The 17,892-nt window shown below is 45.2% G+C and overlaps 1 protein-coding gene across 2 annotated transcripts in view; it reads right to left on the minus strand.

Moving 5' to 3' along the window:
- DRC12 (dynein regulatory complex subunit 12 homolog) overlaps window positions 1-17,892 on the minus strand; it is a 65,605-nt gene that overhangs the window by 9,608 nt on the left and 38,105 nt on the right. For both annotated transcript variants that reach the window (XM_069741394.1, XM_069741393.1), the window contains 2 exons: window positions 16,990-17,109; window positions 11,709-11,801 (listed from right to left, as the gene is read on the minus strand). In XM_069741394.1, the coding sequence (XP_069597495.1) occupies window positions 11,709-11,801; window positions 16,990-17,109 (213 nt within the window). The remainder of the gene's footprint in view (window positions 1-11,708; window positions 11,802-16,989; window positions 17,110-17,892) is intronic.

A 17,892-nucleotide genomic window follows, 5' to 3' on the forward strand; every position in this document is an offset into this window, starting at 1 on the left:
CTAGCTAGCCCTAGAGATAGAAAAATAAAGCCTACCTTGCCTCAGAGAAATTCCCCAAAGGAAAAGGCAGCCCCCCACATATAATGACTGTGAGTAAAGATGAAAATTACAAACACAGAGATGAAATAGATTTAGCAAAGTGAGGCCCGACTTACTGAACAGACAGAGGATAGGAAAGGTAACTTTGCGGTCAGCACAAAAAACTACAAAAAGACCACGCAGAGGGCGCAAAAAGACCCTCCGCACCGACTCACGGTGCGGAGGCGCTCCCTCTGCGTCCCAGAGCTTCCAGCAAGCAAGACAAAAAATCAAAATAGCAAGCTGGACAGAAAAATAGCAAACCAGAAAAACTAAGTAGGAACTTAGCTTCTGCTGGGAAGACAGGTCACAAGAACGATCCAGGAGAGAACTAGACCAATACTGGAACATTGACAGGTGGCATGGAGCAATGATCAATGATCTAAGTGGAGTTAAATAGAGCAGCCAGCTAACGAATTAACCTCGTCACCTGTGGAAGGAAACTCAGAAGCCGCAGCTCCACTCACAACCACCAGAGGAAGCCCATGGACAGAACCAGCCGAAGTACCATTCATGACCACAGGAGGGAGCTTGCCAACAGAATTCACAACAGTACCCCCCTTGAGGAGGGGTCACCGAACCCTCACCAGAGCCCCCAGGCCGACCAGGACGAGCCAAATGAAAGGCACGAACCAGATCGGCAGCATGAACATCGGAGGCAAAGACCCAGGAATTATCTTCCTTACCATAACCCTTCCACTTGACCAGGTACTGGAGTTTCCGTCTCGAAATACGAGAATCCAAAATCTTCTCCACCACATACTCCAACTCCCCCTCAACCAACACCGGGGCAGGAGGATCAACGGATGGAACCACAGGCGCCACGTATCTCCGCAACAATGACCTATGGAATACATTATGGATGGCAAAAGAAGCTGGAAGGGTCAAACGAAACGACACAGGATTGAGAACCTCAGAAATCTTATACGGACCAATGAAACGAGGCTTAAACTTAGGAGAGGAAACCTTCATAGGAACATAACGAGACGACAACCAAACCAAATCCCCAACACGAAGTCGGGGACCCACACAGCGCCGGCGGTTAGCGAAACGTTGAGCCTTCTCCTGGGACAATGTCAAATTGTCCACCACATGAGTCCAAATCTGCTGCAACCTATCCACCACAGTATCTACACCAGGACAGTCCGAAGACTCAACCTGCCCTGAAGAGAAACGAGGATGGAAACCAGAATTGCAGAAAAAAGGCGAAACCAAAGTAGCCGAGCTGGCCCGATTATTAAGGGCGAACTCAGCCAAAGGCAAAAAGGACACCCAATCATCCTGATCAGCAGAAACAAAGCATCTCAGATATGTTTCCAAAGTCTGATTAGTTCGTTCGGTTTGACCATGTCTGAGGATGGAAAGCCGAGGAAAAAGACAAATCAATGCCAATACTAGCACAAAAGGCTCGCCAAAACCTCGAAACAAACTGGGAACCTCTGTCCGAAACGATGTTCTCCGGAATGCCATGTAAACGAACCACATGCTGAAAAAACAATGGCACCAAATCAGAGGAGGAAGGCAATTTAGACAAGGGTACCAAATGGACCATCTTAGAGAAGCGATCACAAACCACCCAAATGACCGACATCTTTTGAGAGACAGGGAGATCCGAAATAAAATCCATAGAGATATGCGTCCAGGGCCTCTTCGGGACCGGCAAGGGCAAAAGCAACCCACTGGCACGAGAACAGCAGGGCTTAACCCGAGCACAAGTACCACAGGACTGCACAAAAGAACGCACATCCCGCGACAAAAATGGCCACCAAAAGGATCTAGCCACCAAATCTCTGGTACCAAAGATTCCAGGATGACCAGCCAACACCGAACAATGAACCTCAGAGATAACTCTACTAGTCCATTTATCAGGGACAAACAGTTTCTCCGCTGGGCAACGGTCAGGTCTATCAGCCTGAAATTTTTGCAGCACCCGCCGCAAATCAGGGGAGATGGCAGACAAAATCACCCCCTCCTTGAGAATACCCGCCGGCTCAGGAACACCCGGAGATTCGGGCACAAAACTCCTTGACAGGGCATCAGCCTTCACATTCTTAGAGCCTGGAAGGTACGAAACCACAAAATCAAAATGGGAGAAAAATAGCGACCAACGAGCCTGTCTAGGATTCAACCGTTTGGCAGACTCGAGATAAGTCAAATTCTTGTGATCCGTCAAGACCACCACGCGATGCTTGGCTGCTTCAAGCCAATGCCGCCACTCCTCGAATGCCCACTTCATGGCCAACAACTCTCGATTGCCAACATCATAATTGCGCTCAGCAGGCGAAAACTTTCTAGAAAAGAAGGCACATGGTTTCATCACCGAGCCATCAGAACTTCTTTGCAACAAAACAGCCCCTGCTCCAATCTCAGAAGCATCAACCTCGACCTGAAATGGAAGCGAAACATCTGGCTGGCACAACACAGGGGCAGAAGAAAAACGACGCTTCAACTCCTGAAAAGCTTCCACAGCCGCAGAAGACCAATTGACCACATCAGCACCCTTCTTGGTCAAATCAGTCAACGGTTTAGCAACACTATAAAAATTACTGATGAAGCGACGATACAAATTAGCAAAGCCCAGGAACTTTTGCAGACGCTTCACAGATGTCGGCTGAGTCCAATCATAAATGGCTTGGACTTTAACAGGGTCCATCTCGATAGTAGAAGGGGAAAAAATGAAACCCAAAAATGAAACCTTCTGAACTCCAAAGAGACACTTTGACCCCTTCACAAACAAAGAATTCGCACGAAGGACCTGGAACACCATTCTGACCTGCTTCACGTGAGACTCCCAATCATCCGAGAAGACCAAAATATCATCCAAATATACAATCAGGAATTTATCCAGGTACTCTCGGAAGATGTCATGCATAAAGAACTGAAATACTGATGGAGCATTGGAAAGCCCGAATGGCATAACCAGGTACTCAAAATGGCCCTCGGGCGTATTAAATGCTGTTTTCCATTCATCACCCTGTTTAATACGCACAAGATTATACGCACCACGAAGATCTATCTTGGTGAACCAACTAGCCCCCTTAATCAGAGCAAATAAATCCGACAGCAGCGGCAAAGGGTACTGAAATTTGACTGTGATCTTATTAAGAAGGCGGTAATAAATACAAGGTCTCAAAGAAGCATCCTTCTTGGCCACAAAAAAGAACCCTGCTCCCAATGGTGACGACGACGGGCGAATATGACCCTTCTCCAAGGATTCCTTTACATAACTCCGCATAGCGGCGTGCTCTGGCACAGATAAATTGAACAGTCGGCCCTTAGGAAACTTACTACCAGGAATCAAATTGATAGCACAATCACAATCCCTATGAGGAGGTAGGGCACTGGATTTGGGCTCATCAAATACATCCCGGTAATCCGACAAAAACTCCGGGACTTCAGAAGGGGTGGATGACTAAATAGACAGAAATGGAACATCACCATGTACTCCCTGACAACCCCAGCTGGACACAGACATAGATTTCCAATCCAATACTGGATTATGGACCTGTAGCCATGGCAACCCCAAAACGACCACATCATGCAGATTATGCAACACCAAAAAGCGAATATCCTCCTGATGTGCAGGAGCCATGCACATGGTCAATTGGGTCCAGTACTGAGGCTTATTCTTGGCCAAAGGCGTAGCATCAATTCCTCTCAATGGAATAGGATACTGCAAGGGCTCGAAGAAAAAACCACAGCGCCTAGCAAACTCCAAGTTCATCAAATTCAGGGCAGCGCCTGAATCCACAAATGCCATAACAGAATTATTATTATTATTATTATTATTTATATAGCACCATTGATTCCATGGTGCTGTACATGAGAAGGGGTTACATACAAGTTACAAATATCACATACAGTAAACAAACTAACAATGACGGACTGATACAGAGGGGCGAGGACCCTGCCCTTGCGGGCTTACATTCTAATAGGATGACAAACAGCAAATCAGAGTAACGGACAAAAAAAATTTCGACTGTACCGTACCAATGGTAGCAGACCTAGCGAAACGCTTAGTACGCTTAGGACAATCGGAGATAGCATGAGTGGAATCACCACAGTAAAAACACAGCCCATTCCGACGTCTGTGTTCTTGCCGTTCAGCTCTGGTCAAAGTCCTATCACATTGCATAGGCTCAGGTCTATGCTCAGATAATACCGCCAAATGGTGCACAGCTTTACGCTCACGCAAGCGTCGATCGATCTGAATGGCCAAAGACATAGACTCATTCAGACCAGCAGGCATGGGAATTCCCACCATGAAATCCTTAAGGGCTTCAGAGAGACCCTTTCTGAAAATTGCTGCCAGGGCACATTCATTCCACTGAGTGAGTACAGACCACTTCCTAAACTTCTGACAATATATTTCTACCTCATCCTGACCCTGACACAGAGCCAGCAAGATTTTCTCTGCCTGATCCACTGAATTAGGTTCATCATAAAGCAATCCGAGCGCCAGAAAAAATGCATCAACATCACGCAATGCCGGATCTCCTGGCGCAAGGGAAAATGCCCAGTCTTGAGGGTCGCCACGTAACAAAGAAATAATGATTTTCACTTGTTGGACAGGGTCACCTGAGGAGCGAGGTTTCAAAGCAAGAAACAATTTACAATTATTTTTGAAATTCAGAAACTTAGATCTATCCCCAAAAAACAAATCAGGAATTGGAATCCTAGGCTCTAACATCGGATTCTGAACCACAAAATCTTGAATGTTTTGTACCCTTGCAGTGAGATTATCCATACAAGAGGACAGACCTTGAATGTCCATATCTACATCTGTATCCTGAACCACCCAGATGTAAAGGGGAAAAGAGAGACAAAACACACTGCAAAGAAAAAAAAATGGTCTCAGAACTTCTCTTATCCCTCTTTTGAGATGCATTAATACTTTGGGCCACCTGTACTGTTACGACCTGGTGGTAAGGACAATAATGGACCTGGTGGTTAAGAGCACACGGAATGACCTGATAGTTACTGATAATATAGGACGAGCTCTGGGACGTGGGAACTCTGCTGACCGCAATCCCTAATCCTATCACACACACTAGAAATAGCCGTGGATTGCTCCTAACGCTCCCTATGCAACTCGACACAGCCTAAGAAACTAGCTAGCCCTAGAGATAGAAAAATAAAGCCTACCTTGCCTCAGAGAAATTCCCCAAAGGAAAAGGCAGCCCCCCACATATAATGACTGTGAGTAAAGATGAAAATTACAAACACAGAGATGAAATAAATTTAGCAAAGTGAGGCCCGACTTACTGAACAGACAGAGGATAGGAAAGGTAACTTTGCGGTCAGCACAAAAAAACTACAAAAAGACCACGCAGAGGGCGCAAAAAGACCCTCCGCACCGACTCACGGTGCGGAGGCGCTCCCTCTGCGTCCCAGAGCTTCCAGCAAGCAAGACAAAAAATCAAAATAGCAAGCTGGACAGAAAAATAGCAAACCAGAGAAAAACAAGCAGGAACTTAGCTTCTGCTGGGAAGACAGGTCACAAGAACGATCCAGGAGAGAACTAGACCAATACTGGAACATTGACAGGTGGCATGGAGCAATGATCTAAGTGGAGTTAAATAGAGCAGCCAGCTAACGAATTAACCTCGTCACCTGTGGAAGGAAACTCAGAAGCCGCAGCTCCACTCACAACCACCAGAGGAAGCCCATGGACAGAACCAGCCGAAGTACCATTCATGACCACAGGAGGGAGCTTGCCAACAGAATTCACAACACCAGGCCATATGGTCGCTCCCTGTTATGATCTGGTGGTTTAGGAGCAACATGGAACGAGCTCTGAAGGAGGTGGTATCTGTACTGACCGCAGTCCCTAAGCTCGACACAACACTAGAAGTAGCCGTGGGATGCTCCTGTCACTCCCTAGGCACCTCGTCACAGCCTGAGAACTAACTACCCCTAAAGATAGAAACAGGAAAACTATCTTGCCTCAGAGAAAATCCCCAAAGGATAGATAGCCCCCCACAAGTAATGACTGTGAGTGGAGAGGGAAAAGACATACGTAGAATGAAACCAGGATGTAGCACAGAAGGCCAGTCTAGCTAGATAGATAGGACAGGACGGAATACTGTGCGGTCAGTATTAAAAACTACAAAAATCCACACAGAGTTTACAAAAATCTCCACACCTGACTAAAGGTGTGGAGGGTAAATCTGCTTCCCAGAGCTTCCAGCTTAACTGAATTAATCCATACTGACAAGCTGGAGAAAACATAGAATGCACAGAACGAATAAGTCCACAACATGTGGGCAGAAAAGAGCAAAGAAAGGACTTATCTTTGCTGAACTGGTCAGGATATCAGGGAAATCCAAGAGAGATGTGAATCCAACCAGGAACCATTGACAAGTGGCACTGGCTGAAAAGAAGAGCCAGGCATAAATAGCCGAGCAGAGAGACAATCAGTGGATGCAGCTGCAGACTGCTAAATCCAAGGAGCAGCCATTCCACTTAAAACCACCGGAGGGAGCACAAGAGCGGAATTCACAACAGCTCCCCACTGGACCAAAGCAGTAGTGGAGTTCGGCAGCCTCCTGGGTGTCTGAGCAGTCCTGTTCAGGATCACTCTGCTCACCTCAATTGAGGACTGGGCTAGAAAAGGTGCCTCAAACATAGTCTGCTTCATTTCACCTGGCCAGCCTACCGCAGCAGGCGGGTTTCCCAGCAGTCAACACAATAAAGAAAAAGAAAATGATGGTACTCAACCTTGGCACATGGAATGTGAGAACTCTGCTGGATAATACTAAGACAGACAGACCAGAGAGAAGAACGGCATTGGTTGCTCGGGAGCAAGCTCATTATACTTGGAGACTTTAATGCCAGAGTGGGAACAGACCATCAAAACTGGGAAGGGGTCATTGGGAGATATGGCACTGGCAAGTGTAACAGTAATGTCCTGCTGCTCCTCAAGATGTGTGCCACACATGACCTTGTCATCACCAACACTTTATTCCGCTTAACCACACGCAAGAAGACATCATGGATGCACCCACGCTCGAGGCATTGGCATCTCATTGACTACATCATTGACAGGAAAAGGGATGAGATGGACTTTAGAGTGACGAGGGCCATGTGTGGTGCAGACTGCTGGACTGACCATCGCCTCATTGTGTCTAAGTGCAGGCTCCGCATCCTGCCTATGAGGAGACCCCAATGGCAGAAAATGACAAAGAGGCTGAATATCTATAAGCTGCAAAATAAAAGAATTGCAAGGGAATTTGCCAATGACCTTGATGGCAGACTGTTAAATATACTGTAGGCAGAGGAGATTGGCATTGAGGAACAGTGGACAATTCTGAGAGATGCTGTTTATAATACTGCTCTGGAGCATCTCGGATCAGCAGCCAGAAATAATCAAGACTGGTTCGGCCAATGAAATTCTGGGCTATGCAGATACCCATGACCAGAAACGCTTCTACGATGTGCTCAAAGCTGTATATGGACCCCAGTCATCAAGCTCTTCATCTCTGCTTAACGCAGATGGAACTAAGCTACTGACAGAAAATAAACAAATTCTGGAACGGTGGGCTGAGAACTTTAATAATAACTTTAATAATATTCTTAATCGCCCTGCCAATATCAATAATGAGGCTATTGCTTGCTTGCTCCAGGTAGAAATCAACAAGGACCTTGAAGTTCTTCCAAGTGGAGCTGAAGTCAGAAAAGCAGTAAAACAACTTTCTTGTGGAAAAGCACCCGGAAATGATGCTATACCTGCTGAGGTATATAAAGCTGGCGGCCCTGCTCTAATGCAAACGGTGACCAAACTATTCCAGTATATGTGGAAAAAGGAACAGGTTCCGCAACAGATGAGATGAAAGATGCCAGCATAATTCACATATACAAGAGGAAAGGTAATCGCCAATCTTGTGACAACCATCGAGGCATCTCCCTTCTGTCCACTGCATGCAAGATATTGGCTTGTCTCGTGCTCAACCGCCTTTTACATCACCTTGAGCAAGGCATATTACCCGAAAGCCAGTGTGGTTTCCGTGCAGTGGCGTAGGAAGAGGGGTGCGGGGGGGGCGGTCCGCCCGCCCCGGGCAGCACAATGCGGGGGGCGGCCGGCGCTGCAGGAGAAAGGAAAAAAAAAAAAAAAGACGCCCCTTTAAATCTTCGGGCGGCGCCGTCCGCCGCCACGACCAGGCTCCCCCCGCCCCTGGGCCCCCGCCCCCCGCTCTATACTCACCTCTCCTGGTTCCTGCGGCGCCGGCAGCTACAGCGTCCTCTGACTCTGCGACGTCTCAGAGCAGAGGGCGCGATGACGTCACTACTGTGCGCGCCGCTCTGCCTCTCTATCCTGAGCGTCGCAGAGCCGGAGAGACGCTGACTGCACCGGACCTGCACTAGGAACGGGAGAGGTGAGGATTTTACTTTTTTTTTTTCTTTATGTCTGACTCTGGGGGCAATGCTGGAGACCATTGGGCAGATTGCTGGACACACCGGGGCAATACTGGAGACCATGGGGCAGATTGCTGGACACACTGGGGCAATACTGGAGACCATGGGGCAGATTGCTGGACACACTGGGGCAATACTGGAGACCATGGGGCAGATTGCTGGACACACTGGGGCAATACTGGAGACCATGGGGCAGATTGCTGGACACACTGGGGCAATACTGGAGACCATGGGGCAGAATGCTGGACACACTGGGGCAATACTGGAGACCATGGGGCAGAATGCTGGACACACCGGGGCAATACTGGAGACCATGGGGCAGATTGCTGGACACACTGGGGCAATACTGGAGACCATGGGGCAGAATGCTGGACACACCGGGGCAATACTGGAGACCATGGGGCAGATTGCTGGACACACTGGGGCAATACTGAAGACCATGGGGCAGAATGCTGGACACACTGGGGCAATACTGGAGACCATGGGGCAGAATGCTGGACACACTGGGGCAATACAGGAGACCATGGGGCAGATTGCTGGACACACTGGGGCAGATTGCTGGACACACTGGGGGTAATATGCTGGACACACTGGGGGTAATATGCTGGACACAATGGGGGTAATATGCTGGACACACTGGGGCAGATTGCTGGACAACATGGGGGTAATATGCTGGACACACTGGGGCAGATTGCTGGACACACTGGGGGCAGGACTTGGGGCATGATTGGAGACATGGGGCATGATTGGAGACACGGGGCAGGATTGGATCATGGGGCAGGACGGATACGATGGAGGCTGGTGGGGCAGGATGGGGAGATCATATGGGGCAGGATGGGGAGATCATATGGTGTAGAATGGATAGTCATGAGGGCAGGATACGAGAACATATGGCTGGAGCCAGGAATGAGATAAACGGGGCCAGGGTGGGGAATAGTGTTACCATAGGGGCTAATTAAGGGATATTATTACTGCAGTGATGTATTTATTTTATTTTTTGAGTATACTGTTTTAAATGGGGGGGCGGTACTGTTATTGTGCAGAGTGACACTATATCGCCTTTTTGTCTTCATGTGGTGTAATGTAGAAGTTGTGAAAAATTAAGTAATGTGTTCTGCAAGCGGAGCTCGAGATTACTGTGTTATTTCCTGCAGAAACGAGTCCTGGCTGGAAGGAATGATGGCTGTCTGTGCTGGATGAAAGATGAAGGACTTCACCTAGAGACGTCACTGGTGAGTCAGTGTTACCTATACACTGACACTATACACTGTATACTATATACAGCGGTCCTGTGTACAATGTCACCAGTGATCTCTGTATTACCTCTACACAGACACTGCATACTAAGTACAGATCTCCTGTGAATACTGGCACTTATAGTGATAGTATTGTGTTTTTTTTTTTTTATTACTGATCAGTATTGTAGTATTCAGTCACTATGTGGTGGTAATATGTGGTCTGGAAATGGTGTTGTGGTATTTGTCCCTTGTATGTAGTATTATTCGGTCACTATGTGGTCTGGTCACGGTGTGGTGGTATTAAGTCACAGGTTTGGCATGTGGGGGTGACACCATTAGGCCCAGTTTAAGTTCTACAAAACAGGAAAACCATTTTTGGTAACCTTTGTGTGTATTGAGCCGGGGGAGGGGGGGGGGGGCGCCAAACTCGGGAACAGCCCCGGGCGGCAAAAGCTCTAGCTACGCCTCTGTTTCGTTGCTAAACGTGGAACAGTAGATATGGTCTTTTCAGCATGTCAACTTCAGGAAAAGTGCCAGGAGCAACACCGTGACCTTTATGTAACTTTTGTTGATTTGACCAAGGCTTTCGACACAGTCAGTAGAGACGGCCTGTGGAAGATCATGGCAATATTCGGCTGCCCGAGCAAGTTCATCTCAATCGTCCGGCAGTTCCATGATGGCATGATGATGAAGGTTCTGAACGATAAAGACGAATCTGAGGCTTTCCCACTAACAAACGGTGTAAAACAAGGCTGTATGCTATTCTCTACAATGTTAAGTGATGCCTTTTAACAACTGTGAAGCTGGAATCCAGTTTAGGTACAGGACTGATGGCAAGCTATTCAACCCAAAACGCCTGAAGGTGGTTACGAAAGTGCATGAGACTGTTATCCGTGAATTACTATTTGCTGAGGACTGTGCACTTAATGCTAGCACGGAACAGCAGATGCAGCATGAAATGGACTGTTTTTCGCAAGCTTACCACAGTTTTGGTCTCGAGATCAACATTGGAAAAACCGAAGTCATGTATCAACCGGTTCCAGGAAAACTAAACAAAGGAGCCACGTATCATGGTGAAGGAAAAAAAACTCAAAGCAGTTGATAACTTCACCTACTTAGGCAGCACACTTTCCCGTGAAGTAACCATAGATGCTGAGGTTAATAACAGAATTGCCAAAGCCAGTGCTGCCTTCGGGAGACTGCATAAGAACGTCTGGGAGCGAAGGGGACTCAGCCTTACCACCAAGCTGAAGGTCTATTGCGCGGTGGTCCTCACCACACTTCTCTATGCTAGCGAGACCTGGACAGTGTACAGCCGGCATGCCAAACAGCTTAATCATTTCCACATGAGTTGCCGCTGCAGACTCCTCCACATTAGGTGGGCTGGATACGTGTTTAGAATGCCTGACAGCCAACTACCAAAACAACTGCTGTACGGAGAACTGTGCCAAGGAAAGTGAGCAGTTAGTGAGCACAAGAAGCGCTATAAAGACTGCCTTAAGGTGTCTCTCAAAAACCTGGAAGTCAACACCAATGAATGGGAACAGCTTGCCCTGGATCGTCTAGGTTGGTGGGGCAGGATCACCTCAGGAGCACGTGCAGCAGAAGATAGGAAAATCTTTGACACAAAAAGAAAGCGCGCTGTCTGCAAGGCACAAGTAGAATCTGGTGTACTGACCACATCTGCTTCCTTACGTCAAGTATGTGGGCAAACCTTCAGGGCCTGGATTGGACTCAACAGCCACCTCCGGACCCATAACTACTAACTCCGTTCTAAGCCTGAAGTCATGGTCATATTCGACTATAAAGGACGAACACCTGAAAGTCTTTACTTCAATTGCATCTCAGTTTGTTTCATTTCAAATCATAGTGGCATGCAGAGCCCAAATCACAGAGATTCAATCACTGTTCAAATATTTCTGGACCTAACTGCATATGTAGTCAAAATTCACCTCTGTACATGAGAAGTATACTCACTTAACTGCAGATTTAGTTCTGCTACCTCTTCCTCCAAGTGCTGTATAAGGGCTGAGTTCCGCTGCTCCAAATCTTGATGCTGCCGTGTCATTTCTGTGGTGCAACAAACAATGTGAAAAGCTCTCTGAATATTAGATGTCAATGTTCCCCCACATAACATGTATGGGTGCGATATTAGAGTGCATAGTCTTTATACCATGGCAGATGGAGTAGCTATAGGAAAGTAATGTAAATTATCTTCCCTCCAAGAGGAAGAACACTGGTGCTCAAGTGTCCCCTGTAGGAGGTAGCACTACAATACATGATGCTGCATGTCACCGGTTTTCTGAGATGTAAGTCATCTAGTACTGTTTGTGCCTCTATATACAATTGAAGGAACATGAAGACACAAAAGAGAATAGTAAAACCAAAAACACTCAGTTTGAAAAAATGTTGCAGTAATCCGCAAGTGCTAGTAAAAGATGTAAAAAACAGGGTATTTGGTTGATACGTTTTTTGCAAAAAATGTATACTAAGCTGCTCTACCAATCTTCACGGTATACCCTTATCAGAGCAGTCCTAACTAATGTATGCAATCCCTATCTGATGTATTTAAAAACCTGATCATCTGTATATAACCTGTGTGAACAGGGTTCAGAGAGGAAAAATCCATGTGTGCATACAGGGTAGAACGCTTTTGTGCAGATAGCCCAAGAGGAGTGGTGGAACTCCCCAGTCTTGTAGACACAAGAGAACAATTATGGAGACAGGAACACATGGGCTACTTGCACAGTGAACAAGTCTGTATGATCATGTTCACACACCACCAAGAAACCTGAAGACACAAAAGAGAATAGTAAAACCAAAAACACTCAGTTTGAAAAAATGTTGCAGTAATCCGCAAGTGCTAGTAAAAGATGTAAAAAACAGGGTATTTGGTTGGTACGTTTTTTGCCAAAAATGTATACTAAGCTGCTCTACCAATCTTCACGGTATACCCTTATCAGAGCAGTCCTAACTAATGTATGCAATCCCTATCTGATGTATTTAAAAACCTGATCATCTGTATATAACCTGTGTGAACAGGGTTCAGAGAGGAAAAATCCATGTGTGCATACAGGGTAGAACGCTTTTGTGCAGATAGCCCAAGAGGAGTGGTGGAACTCCCCAGTCTTGTAGACACAAGAGAACAATTATGGAAACAGGAACACATGGGCTACTTGCACAGTGAACAAGTCTGTATGATCATGTTCACACACCACCAAGAAACCTGAAGACACAAAAGAGAATAGTAAAACCAAAAACACTCAGTTTGAAAAAATGTTGCAGTAATCGAATTGAATCGTAATTGAAGGAACATATAGCTACAGTATTGACTCATAGCTACCTATGACTTCAGAATTTAGTGTTCAGTAAGCTAAACACTCCTTCTATTTTAGATGTATAACGCAATGCTTGTATTACACAGACATATGACAATGGAGTATCCTTCTGATATAAATTTGGTCTATCTACCTATAGATTTTCCATATCTCTATGTGCACAGTATCAGCCTCTGGGAGCTTGTTTTAACATGTACAGTGGGTACGGAAAGTATTCATACTCCTTTAATTTTTTACTCTTTGTTTCGTTGCAGCCAGTTGGTAAATTCAAAAAGTTCATTTTTTTCTCATTAATGTACACTCTGCACCCCATCTTTACTGAAAAACCCCCCAGAAATTTTGTAATTTTTACAAATGTATTAAATTAAAAAAATAAATATCACATGGTGATAAGTATTCAGACCTTTTACGCAGTAATGAGTAGAAGCACCGTTTTGATCTAGTACAGCCATGAGTCCTCTTGGGAATGATGCAACAAGTTTTTCACACCTGGATTTGGGGATCCTCTGCCACTTTGCCTTGCTGGTCGTCTCCAGTCCCGTCAGGTTGGATGGTGAATATTGATGGACAGCCATTTTCAGGTCTCTCCAGAGATACTCAATTGGGTTTGGGTCCGGGCTCTGGGTGGGCCAGTCAAGAATGGTCACAGAGTTGTTCTGAAGCCACTTCTTTGTTATTTTAGCTGTGTGCTTAGGGTCATTGTCTTGTTGGAAGGTGAAACTTCAGCCAAGTCTGAGGTCCAGAGCACGCTGGAAAAGGTTTTCATCCAGGATATCTCTGAACTTGGCCGCATTCATATTTCCTTCAATGAAAAGCAGTTGTCCTGTCCCTGCAGCTGAAAAACACCCCCATAGCATGATGCTGCCACCATGCCTCACTGTTGGGATTGTATTGGGCAGGTGATGAGCAGTGCCTGGTTTCTCCAAACATACTGCTTAAAATTATCATCAAAAAGGTCTATCTTCATCTCATCAGACCAGGGAATCTTATTTCTCATAGTCTGGGAGTCCTTCTTGTGTTTTTTAGCAAACTGTATGCGGGCTTTCAAATGTCTTGCACTGAGGAGAGACTTCCGTTGGGCCACTATTATTATTATTTATATAGCACCATTAATTCCATGGTGCTGTACATGAGAAGGGGTTACATCAAAATACAAATATCACTTATAGTAAACAAACTAACAATGACAGATTGGTAAAGAGGGAAGAGGACCCTGCCCTTTCGGGCTTACATTCTATAGGGTTATGGGGAAGGAGACAGTAGGTCGGGGATTGCAGTAGCTGAAAGACACCCCCATAGCATGATGCTGCCACCATGTCTCACTGTTGGGATTGTATTGGGCAGGTGATGAGCAGTGCCTGGTTTCTCCAAACATACTGCTTAAAATTATCATCAAAAAGGTCTATCTTCATCTCATCAGACCAGGGAATCTTATTTCTCATAGTCTGGGAGTCCTTCGTGTGTTTTTTAGCAAACTGTATGCGGGCTTTCAAATGTCTTGCACTGAGGAGAGACTTCCGTTGGGCCACTATTATTATTATTTATATAGCACCATTAATTCCATGGTGCTGTACATGAGAAGGGGTTACATCAAAATACAAATATCACTTACAGTAAACAAACTAACAATGACAGATTGGTAAAGAGGGAAGAGGACCCTGCCCTTTCGGGCTTACATTCTATAGGGTTATGGGGAAGGAGACAGTAGGTCGGGGATTGCAGTAGCTCCGATAGTGTTGAGGTGGCCGTTTGGTCATTACAGGCTGTAAGCTTCTTTGAAGAGGTGGGTTTTCAGGATACTTTTGAGGATCCAAATGTGGTGGATAACCGGACGTGTTGGGGAACATGATTCCAGAGGATGGGGGATATTCGGGAGAAGTCTTGGAGGCGATTGGGTGAGGAGCAAATAAGCATGGAGGAGAGAAGGAGGTCAGGAATTGCAGACCACTATGCCATAAAAGCCTGACTGGTGGAGGACTGCAGTGATGACTTTGTGGAACTTTCTCCCATCTCCCTACTGCATCTCTGGAGCTCAGCCACAGTGATCTTGGGGTTCTTCTTTACCTCTCTCACTAAGGCTCTTCTCCCACGATTGCTCAGTTTGGCTGGACAGCCAGGTCTAGGAAGACTTCTGGTGGTCCCAAACTTCTTCCATTTAAGGATTATGGAGGCCACTGTGCTCTTAGGAACCTTGAGTACTGCAGAAATTCTGTTGTAACCTTGGCCAGATCTGTGCCTTGCCACAATTCTGTCTCTGAGCTCCTTGGCCAGTTCCTTTGACCTCATGATTCTCATTTGGTCTGACATGCGCTGTGAGGTCTTATATAGACAGGTGTGTACCTTTCCAAATCAAGTCCTATCAGTTTAATTAAACACAGCTGGCCTCCAGTGAAGGAGTAGAACCATCTCAAGTAGGATCACAAGTAAATGGATAGCATGTGACTTAAATATGAGTGTTTGAGCAAAGGGTCTGAATACTTATGACCATGTGATATTTAAGTTTTGCTTTTTTATAAAATTCGCAAAAATGTCTACATTTCTGTTTTTTTCAGTCAAGATGGGGTGCAGAGTTTACATTAACCTGAAAAAAATGAACTTTTTTGAATTTACCAAATGGCTGCAATGAAACAAAGAGTGAAAAATTTAAAGGAGTCTGAATACTATCCGTACCCACTGTATATGTTGAAGTGTGTATTTCTGATTGATGATCGCTCATTTATAGCCCATTCACATGGGCAGATATACTGTATATGGTGTGGAGAAAGAACAATAATCAAAACAATCCACCACTCTGGGACTAAAATGTGACCATACATTGCTCATGTGTAGTCACACTACCTGGTACTCACCATTTGCCTCCCGCTACATCTGCTCAGATCAACGCCCTGTTCTAGTGATTAGTGAATATACTCGTTACTCGAGATTTCTCGAGCATGCTCGGGGTCCTCTGAGTATTTTTTAGTGCTTGGAGATTTAGTTTTTCTTGCCGCAGCTGAATGATTTACATCTGTTAGCCAGCATAAGTACATGTGGGGGTTGCCTGGTTGCTAGGGAATCCCCACATGTACTCAGCCTGGCTAACAGATGTAAATAATTCAGCTGCGGCAAGAAACTAAATTTCAGAGCACTAAAAAATATTCGGAGGACCCCCGAGCGTGCTCGGGAAATCTCGAGTAACGAGTATATTCGCTCATCACTACTCTGTTCCTAATGCCTCCATGATGGCTCACACATTGGCCTTGGGGAGCACTCAGCTAATTATACCACTGTGATGGCCATCCTGGAAGCAGAAGGTACGGAATGCCAATATAATAATAATAATAATTTTATTTATATAGCGCCAACATATTCCGCAGCGTTTTACAAATTATAGAGGGGATTTGTACAGACAATAGACATTACAGCGTAACAAAAACACAGTACATAATAGATACCAAGAGGAGTATCAACAGAAGAGGAATTATGAGGCAAACGGAGGGAACGAAGTAGGACTATTATAGATGAGCAATGAAAGAAGTCATCATTCAGTCTCAGGACGGAGGGTCGCTTTTAAATGATTGTTTTGCCACCCATGCATCAGTTATCAGATGAAGAATTGTCTACAACTATCATTTAATCCAATCAGTTTTGGAGTCTTTTGCTCTTTCTTTAGCTGATCGGAAGCGCCTTTACATTGATCACTGATCGTGATTGAGCGTTCTTATGAATGCTTATTTGCAGATTATCTGTCCTTGTAAATGGGCATGTAGACTACAAGAAACTTAGAATAAAATCATCGTATTTGCTTGTAGAAACTAATGATAGATAGGTGTTAATAGACGAGGTGTTGTGCAGCTAGTTTCAGATAAAAGACATTCTAAGATTACAACAGTTGAAATTACTACCTGCACTTCCACCCAGTTTCTTTCACCAGCTCATACCATTATATATGGCCTGTTTTTCATCTCTTTCATCTTGTATATCTTCATGCAATTCTTGGAGTTTCCCATGTATTTCATATTTGCGCTGTTGAGCCTGCCGTGTCACTTGCCTCTGTAATGCTAATGATTTAGACTATTAACACACGTGGTTCCAATGGCAGACCGTGAATGTTAATAAGCAATCAAAATACCACAAATTGATCAAATTATACCATAAACTGATGCAAGTAGTTAGCAATTACTTTACATGAGGCCTTACGCTTTGTACTGCAGGTTGTGCTGCTCTACTTGCTTTGTTGGGAAGCAATTGTAAGGAAGAATTCATCATTAAGGGGATTCAATAAGTTGTACATTTACCAACTATAAATGATATAAGTTTGCCCACTGACAAAGAAAGACATGAACAGTCTATAATTTTAAAGGGACCCTGTCACCTGAATTTGGAGGGAACTATCTTCAGCCATAGGGGCGGGGTTTTTGGGTGTTTGATTCACCCTTTCCTTACCCGCTGGCTGTATGCTGGCTGCAATATTGGATTGAAGTTCATTCTCTGTCCTCCATAGTACACGCCTGCGCATGGCAAGATTGCCTTGTGCAGGCATGTACTACGGAGGACAGAGAATGAACTTCAATCCAATATTGCAGCCAGCATGCAGCCAGCGGGTAAGGAAAGGGTGAATCAAACACCTGAAAACCCCGCCTCTATGGCTGAAAATTGTTCCCTCCAAATTCAGGTGACAGAGTCCCATTAAGGGTAGGTTAATTTTAACACTGAGAGACAGAATATAAAAAATAAAATTCAGAAAATCACATTGTATAAATTATATACATTTATTTGCATTTTGCTGTGAGAAATAAGTATTTGATCCCTCTGGCAAACAAGACTTAATACTTGGTGGAAAA

This window comes from Ranitomeya imitator, chromosome 10 (genome assembly GCF_032444005.1).
Source record: "Ranitomeya imitator isolate aRanImi1 chromosome 10, aRanImi1.pri, whole genome shotgun sequence".
Taxonomy (NCBI): domain Eukaryota; kingdom Metazoa; phylum Chordata; class Amphibia; order Anura; family Dendrobatidae; genus Ranitomeya; species Ranitomeya imitator.